The following is a 14,424-nucleotide window of genomic DNA, read 5'->3' as shown; positions in this document are numbered from 1 at the left end:
CTCACCTACCACCCCACCAGCCTCCGGATCCAGCACATTATCCTCTGCAACTTCCGCCACCTTCAACAGGACCCCACCACTAAGCACATCTTTCCCTCTCCACCCCTCTCCACTTTCCGCAGGGCTCGTTCCCTCCGTGACTCCCTGGTCCACACGTCCCTCCCCACGGATCTCCCACCCGGCACTTATCCCTATAAGCGCAAGTGCTACACCTGTCCTTACACCTCCTCTCTTGCCACCATTCAGGGCCCCAAACAGTCCTTCCAGGTGAGGCAACACTTCACTTGAGAGTCTGTTGGGGTCATCTATTGCACCCGGTGCTCTCGGTGCTGCCTCCTCTACGTTGGTGAAACCTGACGCAGACTGGGGGACTACTTCGTTGAGCTCCTCTGCTCCGTCCGCCACAACAGACAGGATCTCCCAGTAGCCACCCACTTCAACTCTGTTTCACATTCCCATTCGGATATGTCCATACATGGCCTCCTCTACTGCCATGATGAGACTAAACTCAGGCTGGAGGAGCAACACCTCATATACCGTCTAGGTAGTCTCCAGCCCCTTGCTACGAACATTGAATTCTCCAACTTCCGGTAATTCCCTCCCCTATCCCAGTTTCACTCTGCCCCCTCCCTTAGCTGCCTACTACCTCCCTCATGGTTCCGCCTCCTTCTACTACCCATTGTACTTTTCCCTATTCCTTCACCTTTCCTGTCTATCCCCTCCCCCACCCCTTTATCTTTCCCCTTATTGGTTTTTCACCTGGAACCTACCAGCCTTCTCCTTCTCACCCTCCCCCCACCTTCTGTATAGGGCCTCTGCCCCTTCCCTCTACAGTCCAGACGAAGGGTTCCGGCCCGAAACGTTGACTGAGCGTTTCCACGGATGCTGCCCGACCTGCTGAGTTCCTTCAGCATGTTGTGAGTGTCGCTTTGACCCCAGCATCTGCAGAGTATTTTGTCACTAGGAAAAGCTGTTTTCAAATATGTAACAAATAGAAGGTAAATGAGAGTGGATATAGGACTGCTGGAAAATGAGGCCAGAGAAATAATAACAGGGGACAAGGAGATGGCTGATGAACTAACTGAGTACTTTGCACCAGTCTTCACTGTGGAAGGTAAGTGTGCCAGGTGTTGAAGGGTATGAGGGGGAGAAGTGAGTAACCAGTTACTATTACAAGGAAGAAGGTGCTCAAAAAGGTTAAAGACCCAAGGTACACAAGTCACCTGGACCAGCTTAACTGCATCCTAAGATTCTGAAAGAGGGAGCGGTTGAGATTGTGGAGGCATTAGTAATGACCTAATTCTGTTCCTATGTTTTATGGCCTATGGCCTTATGGTCAAACCCAGATATTCCCTATTCTCCCTTTGCCATGGGGCAGAAGATACAAAAACCTGAAAGCACATACCATCAGACTCAAGGACAGCTTCCCCCCTCTGTTATGAGACTATTGAACTATTTCCTAGTGCAAGAAAATGAACTCTCAGTCTAGCTTGCTATGATCTTGCACTGTCTTGTTTACCAGCAATGCAGTTTCTCTGCAGTTGCTACACTTCATTCTGTACTCTTAATGCTTTACCTTGAACTACTTCAATGCACTGTATTGAACAGTATGTAAGACAAGCTTTTGACTGTATCTCAGTACTTGTGACAATAATAAATTAATTCTAATAAATTAATTCAAATAGAGACAAACATTACTCATGCACTAGAATACCCAGATCCCTCTGAGATTCTCTGCATTTAGATAGTGATCTGCTTTTTGACTCTTTTTATTGAAGTACATGACCCCTACATTAAACTCCAATCTTTCTAGTTTTCAACCAATCACTCTATCTATATCCTATTGCAGAATTCCAATGTCCTCATTATAAACATGCCCTCTACCTTTTTAGCCCTATAAGTGTTTCTATTAATTTGTAACTGTTTATTTTGTTATTCGGTAACTGTTATTTGATTTTACCCCATTTATTATCACTGGAACACTTGCAGCACTCTCCTTTGTGAAGACTGATGCAAAAAAAAAGCCACTTCTTTAATTCACCATGCCATTCTTTAGAACTTCCAAACTAGTCTTTTTACATATCCATAGAAAATCTGTTTTTACATGACAGGAAGTGACTCTCAAAATCAATTTATCCCTTGTTACGAGCTTTGTAGTATTTCACTGCCGGATTTGGAAAAAATATCTTCCTACACTTAAGTTTTTCTCCAATCCAGAAGAGATGTCTATTCCCAAGCACCAGGTAAGCAATATAGCTTTCAATTTCCATCTTTGCAGCAGTGTTTGTTGCCCTAATGCTATCCCTTATGACTACTGTTTTCTCTCCCTCCTCCACCATGATGAATGGCTTGGTGCGTCAGGATGCTGCGGACTGTTTGCATATACTCCTCATACCTGCCTCTTTGGCAGTGATACCATCCTCTGCCTGATCAGTTGCCAGTTTAGAGATAGAGTTACAGGAGGCAGTCGTGCCCCCTTGGAATAATTAAGTTCAGGTAATTCTTCCCCTCCCCAATGTGACACAGTGTTTGCAGCTCAATCTCCAGCTCATCAACCCCGAACCAATGTTCCTCCAGCTACCAACACTTAAAGATATGGACACTGTTAACCATGATGGAGTCTGCCAGGTTTCACAGGTTGCAACTATAATATATTTCCCAGCCACCTGTATGAGATGGGCAACTTTAGTGACAGGCTAAAACAATTTAAGCTGGGTTCAAAAAATAATACTTTTAACATTCGTGGTCAAAAATTCGACTGAGTTTGGAAGTACCAGAAAGCTGGGTGCATACAAATGTGAAGTTGAAGTGATGCAAATGCACATTGTTCCTCATGACAAGTAGTAAACCTTGGATTGAAGGCTAATGCCAAAGGCATTACTGAAAGCAGAAGTAGAGGTCAATACAATGGGTTCAGGTTAATTTGGCCAGAGGTTAATTGGGACAGCCAATTATTTGAGACAACTTTTAAAGAACAAAACTAATTGAGAAAATAGCCAGGATTTCCTTTGGTAATTTGGGACACTATACCATTTAACTGGGACAGTGAAGTGTTGACCAAACAGTTTCTAACTAGCATCAGTTTTGTGTGCTTGTGTGGTCGTAGACACAACACTGCTACAGCAAACTTTTTTAAAAATTATAAATACTGTCAGTTGTGTGTGTGTGTCTCTGTTCAAAACACAGTGATTTTTGTCACTGATGGTTGGCGAGAAATAAGCAGTAAGATTATTCAGAACTGTTGCTCATTGTGGTTACATGCATTCATGCTCGGAGATGCCAGATGCGAGTGAAAATGAAATGATTTCACTTCTTCAACAAGTTAGGAAGTACAATGAATTTGAAGGTATCAACAATAATTCTGAATGTTGCAATAAAAGTGAAGATTTGGAGGATACAATTGTCAAAAGCATTGTATGAAGCAGTCCATTATCTACACTAGGTGTCTGCGTGAATTTTGTTCATTTACAGCTAATCAAGTGAGCATGGCAGCATAAGCTAGATGAATTTCTGCATCGGTAACTATTAGGAACTAATACAGTTGGAGAGTACTGTGATAGTATTGGTAGTGCTCCAATTTGTTCTCAATCTCATTTAAATACCTAACTCATTACTCAGTTGCACAGCAGTTTGTCTTTTTTAAAAAAATACCTTCTTCACTATTTCTATGAAACTTCAGCTAATTGGGGCAACCATTTAATTGGGCCAAAATGTACTGGCCTTGGTGTGTAACAATTAACCAGCATCAACTGAATATCAAAGACTGTAAATATAGTAGCGATAAGGAGGTTCCTAGAAATGGCATGATTCATTCCAGATCTTCCAACTGTGCTCACACCATGGAATTATTGAAGGAAAATGTGAACTAAATATGGAAACTATGGCCAAAATAGTGCACGTTAAATGAAAGGGAAGCCTTGCAAATAAATCTCTCCTTGTTCATTATAATACCCATACAATTGGAGGCAGGTTTAAAATGGTTTAAGTTATGGCCTTGATGCACGCCACATGATGGAAAACGGACAATTGGTTCGAAACTCTCAAGGTGGTAGAGAAACCATGCACAGGTTGAGAAGGAAGCAGTAGTATAAAAAGGCGGAGGGATAGGGCAAGGAATGAGCAGATTGGGCAACCACTTCAAGCATCTTCATTTCGTCTGCCTTGACCACCTGGATCTTCCAGTGGTTCATGTGAGCAAAATACAGGCAACTTTCTCGTAATGCCATTTCAGTAAAGGAATATTGCCCTGAGAGCTTACAAATCACTAATGAGATATGGAATAACAATTCACTTCAGGAAAGCCAATGCAATGTTAGCATTTATTGCACGAGGACTAGAACATAAAAGCAAGGATGTAATACTGAAGCTTTATTATTGGCATTGGTCAAACTGCATTTTGAATATTGTGAGCAGTTTTGAGCTCCTCATCTAAGAAAGGATATGCTGGTATTGGAGCGAGTCCAGAGGAGGTTCACAAGAATGACCCAGGAATGAAAAGGAATGCATGAGCAGCATTTGATGGCTCGGGGCCTGTACACACTTGGGAGTTTAGAAGAATGAAGGAGGGACAGAAATTCGTTGAAGCCTATAAAATATTGAAAGTCAAAGATAGATTGGACATTGAAAGGCTGTTTCAAATAGTGGGGGAGTCCACAGCCAGAGGGTACAGCCATAGAACGAAATGATGCCCCTTAAGCATAGAGATGAGGATGAATTTCTTTAGGGTGGTGAATATGGCTGTGGAGGCTGGGTCATTGGGAATATTGAAAGCAGAAGTTGATAGGTTCTTGAATGATAAGGGCATCAAAGGTTTCAGGGAGCAGGCAGGAGAATGGGATTCAGGGGGTTAATAAATCAGCCATGATTGGACTTGATGGGCCAAATGGCCCAATTCTGCTCCTGTATCTTATGGTCTTATGTTATATGAATTTATGTGAAAGAAATTGTTTATTTTTTTTTAAAACGTCCACAACATTTTAAACTTGCAAATCATTCAGAGTCTTCCCCAATCAGAACCCTTGGATGAAACCTACGATTTGAAATCTGATGAGAGCCAGATCGAGTCTGGTGATCAAATTACAAGAGGTCCAGGTATGATCTCTGGAAAGCCAGCTCATGGGCAGGGCTTGAATACTATCTCCTCTTAGAAAGTTAAATCAAATGATATTAAGATAGCAAGGCCTCACTTCAAGATGAATTCAATGCCTTTTATGCTCGTTTTGACCATCAAAACAAGGAGGAACCATCTTGAACTCCTGCAGACCCCAATGATCCCATGATTTCAGTCTCTGAAGCTGACAGCGAACAGCCTTCAGGGGGGTGAACCCATGAAAAGCATCCCGTCCAGATGGAGTACCTGGTCAAGTGCTAAACAGCAGTGCTGGTCAACTCGCTGATGTATTCGCATAGATCTTTAACCTCTACCTTCGGCAGTGTGGGGTACCCAAGAGTGTGGTGACTTCCCTCAGTGACTATTACTGAGTAGCACTTACATCCACACTGATGAAGTGTTTTGAGAGGACAGTGATGAAACATGTCAACTCCTCCCCGAGAAGCAACTTGGATCTACTCCAATTTGCCAACCATAATAACAGGTCCATAGCAGATGCCATCTCATTGGCTCTTTACTCAGTCCTGGAACATTTGGATAGCAAAGACACACATCTGGAAGCTCTTCATTGACCTACAGCTCAGCATTCAATACATCATCCCCTCAAAACTAATCAATAAGCTCTAAGACATTGGCCCCAATACCTCCTTGTGCAGTTGGATCCTGGATTTGCTCACTTGCAGACCCCAGTTAGTTCGGACTGGCAACAGCATCTCCACAATCTCCATCAGCACAGATGCAGCACAAGGCTATGTGCATAGCCCCTGCTCTACTCATAACAATGTCAGCAAGACCAAGGAGCTGATTATTGCAGTCAGGGGTAGGAAACCAGAGGTCCATCAGCCAGCGCTCATTGGAGGATCAGAGATGGAGAGGGTTAGTAACTTTAATTTTGTAGGTGTTATTTCAGAGAACTTGCCCAGACTCAGTACTTAAGTGCAATTACAAAGAAAGCAAGGCAGTGCCTTCACTTCCTTAGGTGTTTGCAGAGATTTAACATGACATCTAAAACTTTGTCAAACTTCTAAAGATGTGTGGTAGAGAGTATATAGACTGACTGCATCACAACCTGGTATGGAAATCCTAATGCCCCTGAATGTCAAATCTTAAAAAAAAGTAGCAGATACTGCCCAGTCCATCACAGGTAAAACCCTCCCAACTATTGAGCACATGTATATGGACACACTGACGCAAGAAAGCAGCAACCATCGTCAGGGACTCTCACCACCCATGACATGCTCTCCTCTCGCTGGTGCCATCAAGAAGCTACAAAAGCCTCAGGACCCACCACAGGTTCAGGAACAATTACTACCCCTCAACCATCAGGCTCCTGAACCATTTGAGATAACTTCACTTGCCCCTTCACTGAAATGCTTTCAAAACCAATGGGACTCACTTCCAAGGACTTTTCATCTCATGTTCTTGATATTTATTGCTTATTTATTATTTCTTTTTTTTTGGTATTTGCACAGCTTGCTTTCTTCTGCACTCTAGCTGAATGTCCAAGTTGAGCAGTCTTTCACTGATTCTATTATGGTTATTATTCTACAGATTTATTGAGTGTGCCCATAAGACAATGAATCTCAGGGTTGTATATGGTGACATACACATACATTAGCAAATCTTACTTTGAGTTTATTTTTAAACAAACAAAAACCTACTCTGCAACCTGGAGGTCACCTCTAATGATAAGCACCCCATGGTTTACCTGAACAGCTTTTTCAAACCATGCCTGCATTAATAAGTTACACTCCACGCTGCATCAACTAAAGAACAGTAAACTTTATCTTTAGGTAGAGCCATTCCACCCGCTATATAACTGTTTTTGTGTTTATACTGAGCTCCTTTTGAATAAGACATGAGGAATACCTGCTTTGTAACCATGTGAAATTGTCACAATCTGGAACATTCAATTTTACTTAAAGATTCTGCCTATGAACAGCTATAGGCACTACTCAGTATTAAGTTAGTCAGAAATCATTCTGTTCACAACAGCGTACAGGAATGACAACATGTTTTCGATTCTTCATTTGACTTCAAAAAGAGTGGCTCAGAAATCAGCCAGAATACTTAAAATGTTCTAGCAGCTGATGTTGGAAGAACAGTAAAAACCCAGAGTGAAGCACTGATTCACCACTTTCTTGGTTCAATCCAAAAAAACACTCTACCGTAAGCCATGCACTTACAGAACTCATGAGTTTTGTTCATCAAATTCAACTTAAAAGTTGATCACCACTGTGACATTAATCAGAATATTAGTGTTGTTCAGCCATCCAGAAAATCGAAGACACTCAGTTGATTTATAGAACCAGAAGGAAAGTTGGCTGAAGATTACAACATTTTAAGTGTTCGTGTAGATTATGGGATCCCTGCTAGAGATGAACCAATTCTGGATGGATCCATTACAGACTTCAGGTAATAGTATTTAACCCAGGCAAGCTTTAGAAAGAAACAGAACTCAAGCTCAGATGAAGAATCAAACAAGGCAACAAGGAATTCACACCAACTCAAGTTCTCTGATAACCAGATGGTGGACTAAATCTGTAGCTGCTTATTAAATGTCACATCACTAAGTTACTTGTATCTCACTGTTTGTAAAAACAAAAGGAGGAAAAGCTAATAGTACAAGCATTTTCTGTTTTGTCTAAATTAGAGGATCCTGCTCTAATTTAAAGAAGAGTAGTTGCTTTACAATTATGTAACATTGGCACAGTCTGATATACTTGATTTGAACTAGAGCTTAAAGATTTGGCATGCAAATTCCTTTCAGCATGCAGCTTTGCAAAATAACCTAATCTCATTTTGGATACGAGCTGTGTTTCAGTGCCTTTTTTTTGAAGATATTATAGCATTCTTAAATTTTGTTGGCCTTTCCAAAGAATTTAACTGCTGGAAGCATTCTCAGAATAGGTTAATAGTCTTTGCATCTCCACTGTCAAGTGATACAACCACTTCCAACTTGAAAAGTTTATCGTATTGCACAAGAATGATCATAGATTCAGAGTCACTTCTGATAAAAGTGTTGATAAAACAGCAAGGTCAGAATAATAACCAGAGAAAAAGTAGGGCCTATTAGGGAAACTAGGGCATAATTTGTATATAGACATAGAAGGTACAGGCAAGATCCTTAACGATTACTTTTTCCCCTATCAGTTTTTAAAAAAAGAAACAAACCACGTTTAGGAAACTCAACAAGTGATACCATTGAAGTGTATGCAAAGCTCTATAAATAAAGACAAGGTGCACGATGCCTTGGTGGGATTGAAAGTGGACATGCCAGAGGAGACTTTCTGCAGGCTGCAATGGTTACTTCCGTGATTGGATGTCTCTGTTTGGTGGTGTTCCACAGGGATCAGCACCGAGACCATTGCTGTTTGCAATTTATGATTGGTGGAATGAACAGTAGGCTTGCAGATGACATACAGTAAAGATTGGTGAAATTATTGACAGTGGAGAGGGTGGCCTTAGGCCACAGAATAATATCAATAGGCTAAGAAATAGTGGATAGTGACTCCTGATAATTGTGATAGGATGTATTTTGGAAGCACTAGGGAAGCCCCAGGACAAGCACCAATGGCAAGTTCCAGGGACTATTGAGAAACAGAGGAACCGTGAAGTCCCAGTCCTAAGATCACTGAAGGTGGCAACACAGTTGACTAAGGAGGCATATGGGATTGTTGGGATTCATTAATTGAAGTATTGAATGCAAGAGCTAGGAAGCAATGATCCAACTTTAAAAATTATTAGTTCATTCTCAACTGGAGTAATGCACTGCATGTGTGTCGTTCTAGTTACTTGACGTATTGCTGGAGAGGGTGCAAAGGAAATTCAACTGAATTTTACTGTGGATGGAGCATGTTTACTTTGAGGAGAGAAAGTTGTCAGGTCTGTTTTCTCTGGAGGAGAGACGAACAAGGGACATGATTGATATGCATAAAATTGAGTGGGATAGACAAGTAGATCACAAGAATCTTTTCTTTTTGTTTGGAGGCAAACAAAACAAGATATAGATTTAAGCTAAGCAGTAATAGATTTAGAGGGAATCTGAGGAGGACCTTCATCACCAGAGAGTGGCGAGTTCCTAGAATAGCACTGCCAGAAAGAATGGTGGAAGCAGCATCATTGATAGCATTCAGAACAGGCACTCGCACCGTTCAGATAGTGAAAGCTAAAGGTAAAGTACGAGAAACTAGAAACATAGAAAATAGGTGCAGGAGTAGGCCATTCGGCCCTTCGAGCCTGCACTGCCATTTGTTATGATCATGGCTGATCATCCAACTCAGAACCCCGCCCCAGCCTTCCCTCCATACCCCCTGATCCCCGTAGCCACAAGTGCCATATCTAACTCCCTCTTAAATATAGCCAATGAACTGGCCTCAACTGTTTCCTGTGGCAGAGAATTCCACAGATTCACCACTCTCTGTCTGAAGAAGTTTTTCCTAATCTCGGTCCTAAAAGGCTTCCCCTTTATCCTCAAACTGTGACCCCTCGTTCTGGACTTCCCCAACATCGGGAACAATCTTCCTGCATCTAGTCTGTCCAATCCCTTTAGGATTTTATACGTTTCAATCAGATCCCCCCTCAATCTTCTAAATTCCAACGAGTACAAGCCCAGTTCATCCAGTCTTTCTTCATATGCAAGTCCTGCCATCCCAGGAATCAATCTGGTGAACCTTCTTTGTACTCCCTCTATGGCAAGGATGTCTTTCCTCAGATTAGGGGACCAAGACTGCACACAATACTCCAGGTGTGGTCTCACCAAGGCCTTGTACAACTGCAGTAGTACCTCCCTGCTCCTGTTCTCGAATCCTCTCGCTATAAATGCCAGCATACCATTTGCCTTTTTCACCGCCTGCTGTACCTGCGTGCCCACTTTCAATGACTGGTGTATAATGACACCCAGGTCTCGTTGCACCTCCCCTTTTCCTAATCGGCCACCATTCAGATAATAATCTGTTTTCCTATTTTTGCCACCAAAGTGGATAACTTCACATTTATCCACATTAAATTGCATCTGCCATGAATTTTCCCACTCACCCAACCTATCCAAGTCACTCTGCATCCTCCTCACAGCTAACACTGCCGCCCAGCTTCGTGTCATCTGCAAACTTGGAGATGCTGCATTTAATTCCCTCATCCAAGTCATTAATATATATTGTAAACAACTGGGGTCCCAGCACTGAGCCTTGCAGTACCCCACTAGTCACCGCCTGCCATTCTGAAAAGGTCCCGTTTATTCCCACTCTTTGCTTCCTGTCTGCTAACCAATTCTCCATCCACATCAATACCTTACCCCCAATACCGTGTGCTTTAAGTTTGCACACTAATCTCCTGTGTGGGACCTTGTCAAAAGCCTTTTGAAAATCCAAATATACCACATCCACTGGTTCTCCCCTATCCACTCTACTAGTTACATCCTCAAAAAATTCTATGAGATTCGTCAGACATGATTTTCCTTTCATGACTGGATTAACTATAAATGGGTACCCACAGGTTGGCATAGATGTGGTGAGCCGAACCACGCTGTATGGTTCTATGAAAATGTGAACTCTCATTACGACAACATAATGACTTTATTTAAATTTGTAAGATTTCAATGGGGGTGGGGGGGGTGTGCATGTGCGTGCGTGTGTTTTTTTTTAAAAACACACACTGCTCAAATGATTGATTCATATTATATGTTTCATGTATTTCTTGTCTAAGGGAAGAATTAAACAAGAGATGCACAATTAGGTACTATTGTTGAGTTTTGCTGCATCAAGATATTTATGTGTAGATTTACAGCCTGTTCAGAATTTGAGCAATTTGGGAAATTTACTTGAGCTTTCCATTGTCGTGGGAATTCACTAGTAAATGGTATAGGATTAGGCAATGAATTCAAAGAACTGGAGTAAACAAAATCTGTCTACAATGTGAAAACAGACTATTTTGTGTTTCCTTCTGACAAATGAAGCTATTTCAGGCCATCATATCTTAGAGTGCATCAAGCAATCCTATACCCCACAAGTTTCTTTGTAAGATATTCTCTTTCAATGCCAATTTTTCACTGACAGGAAAAAAATCTTTATAATTGGATGGATTCCTTTCAAATTCTGTCTATTTCTCTATAAGCATGCAACATACCCAACATTGAAGAAACAAGGAATGACATGAAATAACTGTATTGGCTCTTTCCTTAGTTGCTCCTTTCACAATTAAATTGCAAATAGCTAAGTGTTTCACAAGAATGTATCATCCATCTTTTGAACACAGATAGAAGTGCAACTTAACTAAAAGCAGGGAAAGCCTCTGTCAGGGATAACAAAGTTGGAATAATGAAATTTTTAGCTGTATTCCACTTGAAAAAAATACTTATAATCTAAGAGATAAATATGATACATTTTTGAATATTTGGCACCCTTATTTACAAAAGATAGGTTGGCATATCTAGGTGCTCCGATAATAAAAATGTTGGTCCTTTGGGGAAAGTAACAAATAAATATATTAAACAACAGGAATTCTGCAGATGCTGGAAATTCAAGCAACACACATCAAAGTTGCTGGTGAACGCAGCAGGCCAGGCAGGATCTCTAGGAAGAGGTGCAGTCGACGTTTCAGGCCGAGACCCTTCGTCAGGGTCTCAGCCTGAAACGTCGACTGCACCTCTTCCTAGAGATGCTGCCTGGCCTGCTGCGTTCACCAGCAACTTTGATGTGTGTTAAATAAATATATTAAATTTATTTCGAATTCCATGGAGCATGTGGAGACCTTCCAATACCCAGGCAGTCTTTCTCTCTTTTTTTTTCCTTTTCTTTTGTTTCTTTTAGGTAGGGGTATATATTGGGGGGGAAGGGTTAAGGGGAGGGGGGAGGATAGATATTAGTATTTCATGTAATCAAGTTTGAAAACTCAATAAAATTATATTAAAAAAAGGAATAACAAAGTTGTAATGTTTGAAGCATTTAGCAATAATCTTTCTTCTGTTAATCTCTAGATGACAAATAATTTCAAATAAACATCGACCATCTTTTAAAGATTAAAATTTCCATCTTTTTCTGCTGCAAAAAGTAGTTATTGCTGCACAGGAATAATTTATACCTGTGGTGCTGTGATGAATGCAAAAGAACAGACTTTTATTTCAAATTTCCTTTATTTCTAAAAAAAATCAAGGGAATTTCAGAATGACAACAAACAACTGGTATGTAAGCAAATACATATCCTTCACCGATGAGCAGTTACACAGGAGGGCAATAGATTGGCTGGTTGAGTGGTGTTGCCACAACCGTGCACCCAACGTCAGTAAGACCAAGGGGCTGGCTGCAGACTTCAGGAAGTGAGGAGAACACACACCAACCCTCACTGAGCGGTCAGCAGTGGGAAGGGTAAACAGCTTCAAGTTCCTGGGTGTCAACATTTCAGAGGATCTAACCTAGGCCTGTTATATTGATTCAATTACAAAGAAGGTGTGCCACTGGCTACACTTCATTACAAGTTTGAGAAGATTTGAAATGTCAAAGAACCTAGCAAGCTTTTTACTTCCAACAGATGACTGTGGAAAGCATTTTGACTAGTTGGATCACTGTCTGGATCATTGCCAGTGCACCTGACCACTAAAAGCTGCAGAGGGTTGCAAACTGAGCCAGCTCCATCATGGGCACTAGTCTCCCCAGCGGATACACTCAAAGGACTCTGCCACAGCAAGGCAGCATCCATTATCAAACACTCACCACCACGCTCTTCTCATTACTACCATTTGGGAGGAGGCTGAAGGCACACACTCAGGAACAGTTTCTTCCCCACACCCCCCCCCATCAGATTTCCGAACAGTCCATGAACACTACCTCATTATTTTGTTCTCTTTTTGCACGACTTTTTTATATTTCTTATTTGATTTATAGTCATTTTATGTATTGCACAGTACTGCTAATGCAGAACAAATTTCATGACAAAGCTTATGCCAGTGATAATAAACCTGATTCTGTCTCTGACAAAGAGACCATTAAGTTCTGTAGCTTGACTCTTTCCTTGCTTAAAACGCATCATGGATTATATACAACTACGGCAAGGCAGCATTCACTGGTCATGTACAAGAGCTTTCTAGATGTTAAAGACCAACAGTTCCATGGGAAATACTAAATGTAAAACATCCCAGTAAAGGTGATAGATCCGTTCCTGGGAAGTTTATGGGGTTTTTCAACCTCAAATTCATAAGGTTTTCCTGTTACATCCACAAGGTTCTTTGAAATGCAACTTCAGGACACATCATGGTGCAATTTGAAGTTCTAGCATGACAAACAAGTTTAAACCCATCCTTCATGCATACTCATACTTTTGCCAAAAAAAACATTAGATGGCAATTAACTGCTGAAGCAATAGCTAGCTTGTACCTTCTTGGGAAAGGAATATTGCAACCAATATTAGAAGTGTTTTTGTTTGTGCACATTGAATGTTAATCTTTTAAAATGGATAGGTCTTACCTAGCATGCGAAATAGTGCATTCTGATCAGGACCATCCAATGAGATAGCTCCACAGCTCTGAAAGAGAGGAAAAAAAGTCTGTTAAATGCAACAATTTTACTCACTAACAAGGAACTTCAACCCAGTTTGTATGTAGGTAGGTAAGAGAGAAAAACTATGCGAGAAACAAGTGCTGCAACGGGAGCAAACCTTCAGTATTTACTTGCCTCGCCCCTTTATTAAGTACGCAAAACACAACTTTGTGCCCATGTCTTCTTTTTAGAAAATGTTCCACTTTCGCTGTGGATATATTCACTGGTCACACAACTGATCCTCAAACTAACTTATGAAGCCATGCTCATGATAAAAATAATTTGACAAATTCAAATAATGCCTTTTAAAAATTTTTACTTAGTAAGACAACATTTAAATTGGTATCAACAACCACTTTGGAAATATAACAAACCAAATCCCCTCTTCAAACACAACCCTTCATAAGAAAAACTTACGAGAAAGATTATTAGAAACATTTGAAATAACACATATACAAACAAACCAGGGCAAGTTCAGAAATAACAATCAAAACTGGAATAGTTAAAAAAAAACACGAAGCAGAATTGTGATAGGTCAGGAGAATAAATGCTGCAAATAAGATTCTGGTAATACATCAATAAACTTATCCGTGTAAGCGGAACAAGTGCTACACATGCCCCTACACTTCCTCCCTTACCACCATTCAGGGCCCCAAACAGTCCTTCCAGGTGAGGCATCACTTCACCTGTGAGTCGACTGGGGTGATATACTGCGTCCGGTGCTCCCGATGTGGCCTTTTATATATTGGTGAGACCCGACGCAGACTGGGAGACCGCTTTGCTGAA

At 41.1% G+C, this 14,424-nt stretch overlaps 1 protein-coding gene and 1 long non-coding RNA gene across 3 annotated transcripts in view; one reads left to right on the top strand and one right to left on the bottom strand.

The window, feature by feature from the left end:
• Window positions 1-14,424, bottom strand: part of LOC134342376 (3',5'-cyclic-AMP phosphodiesterase 7B-like) — a 173,070-nt gene that overhangs the window by 130,908 nt on the left and 27,738 nt on the right. For both annotated transcript variants that reach the window (XM_063040432.1, XM_063040433.1), the window contains exon 2: window positions 13,567-13,624. In XM_063040432.1, the coding sequence (XP_062896502.1) occupies window positions 13,567-13,624 (58 nt within the window). The remainder of the gene's footprint in view (window positions 1-13,566; window positions 13,625-14,424) is intronic.
• Window positions 1-14,424, top strand: part of LOC134342380 (uncharacterized) — a 62,418-nt gene that overhangs the window by 42,161 nt on the left and 5,833 nt on the right. The gene's annotated exons all lie outside the window — the stretch shown is intronic.

The sequence above is a fragment of the Mobula hypostoma genome, chromosome 2, assembly GCF_963921235.1.
Source record: "Mobula hypostoma chromosome 2, sMobHyp1.1, whole genome shotgun sequence".
Lineage (NCBI taxonomy): Eukaryota > Metazoa > Chordata > Chondrichthyes > Myliobatiformes > Myliobatidae > Mobula > Mobula hypostoma.
The sequence above is the reverse complement of the archived record's forward strand: the minus strand, read 5'-3'. Positions and strand labels throughout refer to the sequence as shown.